The sequence below is a fragment of the Gossypium raimondii genome, chromosome 12 (genome assembly GCF_025698545.1).
Source record: "Gossypium raimondii isolate GPD5lz chromosome 12, ASM2569854v1, whole genome shotgun sequence".
In the NCBI taxonomy this organism is placed as follows: domain Eukaryota; kingdom Viridiplantae; phylum Streptophyta; class Magnoliopsida; order Malvales; family Malvaceae; genus Gossypium; species Gossypium raimondii.
This window is the reverse complement of record NC_068576.1, coordinates 15,625,338-15,631,299: the sequence shown is the minus strand read 5'-3', so window position 1 is coordinate 15,631,299 and position 5,962 is coordinate 15,625,338. Positions and strand designations below refer to the sequence as shown.

General features: G+C 34.7%; 1 protein-coding gene across 1 annotated transcript; it reads left to right on the top strand.

Annotated features, from left to right (window-relative positions):
* Positions 1-526: 526 nt before the first annotated feature.
* On the top strand, positions 527-3,083 carry LOC105763399 (pentatricopeptide repeat-containing protein ELI1, chloroplastic). Its single transcript, XM_012581627.2, has one exon. It carries the CDS (start codon positions 765-767, stop codon positions 2,661-2,663), a length of 1,899 nt encoding a protein of 632 aa, XP_012437081.1. The 5' UTR covers positions 527-764; the 3' UTR covers positions 2,664-3,083.
* Positions 3,084-5,962: the final 2,879 nt, after the last annotated feature.

The window sequence follows — 5,962 nt, the reverse complement described above, 5'->3', positions numbered from 1 at the left end:
AAGTTCTCTGAGATTGGAAAGAAATTCTCAAAGATTACCTAGTTTTCTTCACTTACCAACTCTCCCGATTGCTTTCTTGAACTTGCAAGAAGGGAATTGTAAAACTCTCATTCCACACCCTGATGCTCAAGTCAAACATATTGAAGAGAGAAAAGAGATAAACCATGTGATTTGGGGACTTATGAGATGGTTATAAATGGTGAAGGTGGTTGCCATTTATAAGATGATTGGAGACAACTAGAGATTCAAACGTTACGCTCTTATTAAGAGCTTAATAGGTGGTAGGTGTCAATTTCGTGTTGGAAGCTTAGGGTGCACGAGCATTGAAATAGGGGATTTCTCTGCAACATTCCAGCGTGGGCCTTCTTAACTTTGTGGTCTTCTTCTTTGGGCCGCCTTATGTGATATTGGTAATGTAGTCTCTAATGGACTCAAATATGGGGACTCAAAGATCTAGAGTCTGAGTTGTACCCAAATAAGTATCTTTTGCTTGTTATCCGTTCAGTCTTCAAATAATCAAATGTTATGTATTCGATAATTTGAAATCGTAAGATTAAAATTTCAAGCAAAAATATAAAATTAGATGCAAGCATAATCTGAACTTGTTAGGTACTTCTGTTCCACTCGACTCAAGTTTGTTTGAAATCTATGTTGGATAAGGTAAAAGTACAAAGCAAGCAGATCTATGAGTATACTCTGTAAATCAAAATGCTTATCAAAAGCTTGTGAGTGCCTGAATTGTTGAGACTTTGCTTCATTCAAGCATGTCCTCAGCCCTGCTTTTCACTTCTCCTCCACCGCCAACACCCTCCATAAACCGTAGCACTCTCTCATTCGCCGCCGTCACCAACTTTCCACCATCACCAGACAAGCTAGGTCTTCTTTTAGATAAATCCAGCTCCATCCGTCACTTGCTCCAAATCCACGCAGCTCTTCTCCGCCACGGCCTTCATCAACACCCCATCCTAAATTTCAAGCTTCAACGCTCTTACTCTTCTCGAGGCCGTCTTGACTATTCACTCGCTCTCTTCAATCGAACTCTCAACCCCAACATCTTTTTCTACACTTCTATCATTAACGCCCACGCCCTCCATGGTCTCTCCCAAGAAGCTTTATTTATCTATACGCAAATGTTATTTGAAGGTGTGCAGCCTAATGAGTTCACTTTCTCTTCCATATTGAAATCTTGTTCTCTTGAACATGGAAAAATGCTTCATTCTCAAGTTATCAAACTTGGGTTTGATTCAGATTTGTATGTAAAGACAGGTCTAGTCGATGTTTACGCGAGAGGGGGTGACGTTGGGTCCGCCCGTCTCGTGTTCGAGAGAATGCCAGAGAAGAGTTTAGTTTCTTTGACCACGATGCTAACTTGTTACGCGAAACACGGGGAGCTTAAGGAGGCAAGGTTGCTGTTTGATGGAATGGTGAAGAAGGATGTGGTATGTTGGAATGTGATGATCGATGGGTATACTCAACATGGAATGCCCAAGGAAGCTTTGGTGCTTTTCAGGCGAATGTTGGCAGCGAAAGCTAGGCCTAATGAAATCACTATACTAACTGTTTTATCAGCTTGTGGTCAGCTTGGAGCTTTAGAGTCAGGCAGATGGCTTCATTCCTATATGCAAAATAATGATATTCAAGTGAGTGTTCGTGTTGCTACTGCTTTGATTGATATGTATAGCAAATGTGGGAGCCTGGAGGATGCAAGATTAGTGTTCGATAGGATTTATTATAAGGATGTTGTTGCATGGAATTCGATGATTATAGGGTATGCCTTGCACGGTTTCAGCCAAGATGCATTGGAGTTGTTTCATGAAATGTGCAGGATTGGTTTGCGCCCTACTGATATTACTTTCATTGGTGTTTTGGGTGCATGTGGTCACGCTGGTTTGGTCAAAGAGGGATGGAGTTTTTTCAATGCAATGAGAGAGGAGTATGAGATCGAACCCAAGATCGAACATTATGGATGTATGGTAAACCTTCTTGGTCGTGCTGGTCAATTAGAAGAGGCATATGAGCTTGTGAAGAACATGAAGGTAGAGCCCGATCCCATCTTGTGGGGAGCTTTGCTTGGGGCATGTAGGTTACATGGTAATCTTGAATTAGGAGAGAAAATAGCAGAGTATCTTGTCAGCCACAATCTTGCTAATTCAGGGACTTATATTCTTCTTTCCAACATGTATGCTGCAAAAGGCGATTGGGAAGAGGTGGCGAGGATAAGGACCTTGATGAAAGACAGTGGGGTGCAGAAGGAGCCTGGTTGTAGCTCAATTGAAGTGCACAATAGGGTTCATGAGTTCCTTGCTGGGAATTTGAAACATCCAAAAACCAAAGAAATATATGAGATGTTAGAGGCAATGAATGGTTGGCTCAAAGCTCATGGTTACACCCCACAAACAGAGATTGTACTACATGACATAGGGGATGAACAAAAAGAGCAGTCACTTGAAGTTCACAGTGAGAAGCTGGCGCTTGCATATGGTCTAATCAGCACTCAACCGGGGACCCCTATCAAGATCGTAAAAAACCTCCGGGTGTGTTCAGATTGCCATGCCGTGACCAAGTTGATTTCTAAGATCACCGGCCGTAAAATTGTAATGAGGGATCGGAATAGGTTCCACCATTTTGTGAATGGTTCATGTTCTTGCGGGGACTACTGGTGATCAATAAAAAAGTTAGACCAACATTCTAGTTTTGTTGAAATACAGAAGCTAGAATTGAATTAGACGCTCAAAACTGATGCCCTTTGGTTTAGTAAAGACGAACTTGCCGTAGAATGGGATTAGGCCATCTTATTTTAGGCTTCTTCTTGAGGTCATTGATTCAGTGTTTTAAATGCGAAAGGGTGGGAGAGAAGGAAATTTACATGACTGAACCATCGAGGATGAATCCAACGAGTATATTGATTTTTATTTTTAAAGATTTTAATGTGTATAACCATATTTAATATGTCCATATATTTGTTGGGCTCGAGTGTTTTATTTAAAGAACAAAAATCTAGATAAACGAAATTAAACTATGCTATCGTGTGTATATAGAATCTAAAATAAAGTTTTATGCAAAAAGGAAATAATTTTAGGTCTCGATTCGCTAGTATATTATACTATTAATCACAATAAATAATAATTTCATCCAATTTTACAATTAATTTAATTTTATTATTTTTATTTAGCCATTACTTTTAGGTATAATGCCAAAATTTTGTTAACAATTACATTTTCTTTCAATTTAGTCCTTTTCTTTTTTAAATTAAATTTGGTTTTCAACTTTTTAAAAAGAGTCGAATTTGACTATTAACTTTTCAAAAAGTCAAATTATTATTTAAAATGAAAATCTTGACTAAAATGTTAAAATTTTAAATATGATAACTTGTATGACAATTCACATGTACTTCATATATTTTTAATTTTTATGAAATTTTGTTGGATTTTGAATTTTTAATATTATTGTAATTTTAAATTATTTAAATAGTGCAATGTTAGCATGAAGTACATATGGATTTATTACGAGTTACCACACTGACATTATTAAAAATTAATATTTTAGTTGATATTTTATTAAAAATTAACTTTTTGTAAATTTTAATATTCGATGTACCATTTAATTTTTCCTTTGTTTTTTTTGTTGCTTTTGTAAAAATAAAAATTCTCATAGAATGGAAATCATTTTAATCTCAAAATTTAAAATTAAACATTTATAGTATTATGTTTTAATTTTTAATCATGAAATGTAATTAAAAGTAATTTAAATAATATATACAATTAGAGTGAGCAAAATCCGATTCGATTCGAAAAATTCGATAAAAAATTAAAAGTTAAATTAAATAGTTCGAGTTATTTGAGTTAATCAAGTTATTCGGATAAACTCGAATAAAAAATTAAGTTTTTCGGTTTAATTTAAATATGAATTATACAATTGAGTTATCCAAAGATCCGAATAAGAAAGGGCAAAATTACGTCGTTTTGATAAATGTTTACCTTTTCTAAAATTAAAAGTCAAAATCATTAAGTTAAAAGGAAAAATTACGTCGTTTTGATAAATGTTTACTCATCAAGTTAAAAGGCAAAACAATTATATTGTTTATGTAGTTAAATAATTTTGTATTTCATCTACTAGTTAAATAATCGGTCCATGTAAACATAACATTGAGTATAAATAATATGATTCGTTAACTCGACTCAACTCAATTAGATTAGATTACAATAAAAAATTCAAATTAAATTCAGTTACTAAAATATAATTCATCAACTCGACTAACTCAATTCAACTCAACTCAACTCAACTCAACTCAATCAAATACTCACCCCTAAATACAACTCACCTCACATCGTCCAAGTAAAAACAACAAAAACTAGTGTATATATGCACAATAAACTAGTCATAGAATGAAACAAAAATGACCGAATCCATTTTTTATTTATTATTAATGGTGGGATGTCATTAAATTTTCATCGCCATAACTTCTTTACTTTTGTAAATGTCATCCCGCCTATATGGTCAAGCATCATTTTCCAAAATGGGTAAGTTTTCATTTTCTTTTCTGGGATAATGCGATATTTGCCCCCTTTACTTTAGTAATATTTTCAAATGTGATATCTAAAGTTTCAAAATGTCCAATGTGTCCCTTGTATTTTACTTCTGTCTTCTAAAAAGATAACGGGGTCTAACTACGTTAATGCTTGACATGTTAGGACACATGGGCAACTCTTATCACGCCACATTTCACATTTTTGCAAAAAAAAAAAAGCCAAGTCAAGTCAAGGGTCTTTGAAACAATTTTACCCTTTTTCAAGGCAAAAAAAAAAAAAGAAAGAAAAAAAGAAAGAAAATAAATAAAACTTCATTAAAATCTTTTTGTAATCTGCTTCTAATTTTAATCCCAAAACCCATTGATTTCCCTTTTTCCATAACTAAAAAGAGTCCTCATTTTCAAATGCAAACCTTCATTTTCCACCACCACTATCACAGAGCTTGAGCCTATTTTCACCATTGTCAAGTCCTTCACCCCAGCCGTGGTGGCAAATCTTGTTCCAAGTTTTGACTTCCTTGGCATTGCCATTGATGGCCCTGGTAATGTTTTCATTTCAGAATCTTTAGGGGTTTCGATTTCAAACACCCATTTTTATTTATTAAGAGAACATCCAACTTTTAGGATTTTAGTTTCAATTACTATTTGGGGAAATAAAATTTAAAAATTAAGATTTTGATGGGTTTCGATTTGGAAAAATTGATTTTGTGGGGATTCTTCTAACACCTCAATACCTGACCCGATCGCCAGACTCGAGATATAAGATGTCACATTTGTTGCCGAAGCAACTATGATCAGTCACAGTCAATTTATACCATTTAATGTTTAAATTCAACCAAAATGTAGATTTAATACAATATACAAACATTTCCAGGTCATACACGAGCTTACGAAAGCTCAAATAGAAACCCAAAGTCAAATAATGACCAAATTGTAAAAGTTTCAAAATACAAGGTTGACATCATGATGTCACCAAACAGTTTGTCACGTGACGGCATCAGGCCACTCGACGTCGCAGCGCCAGTTACTGTGCTGGCCTCGTTGAGACAACGGGGTTCCTCGTCTCTTAGTGACATTATAGATCATTTCTCGTCGCGACGTCCCGCATTGTTTTGACAATTTATACAGAACAATAACCTGCAATTCTTCCAGCCAAGTTCTAACACATTCAAATTTTATACCAACTAACAAATACATTCATCTAGCAGAAACTCACGTACTTAACAATCTAGTTCAACAATAAGCAAATGCTTTATACCCTATAAACTAACAATCTAAGGCATTACTTTTAAAACATACACGTTCATATCAAAACCATCAAGAACTTTAATATTGCAGCACATATACATATTCATACTAAATTTAAGTCAATTTACAAACCATATCTAATCAACCAAGCTTATACATTAGTCTTTTGAACCAAAATTGTTTAGA

Bases quoted from the DNA above. Each gene is read 5' to 3' on its own strand.
- LOC105763399 (XM_012581627.2), top strand. From the start codon at position 765: ATGTCCTCAGCCCTGCTTTTCACTTCTCCTCCACCGCCAACACCCTCC.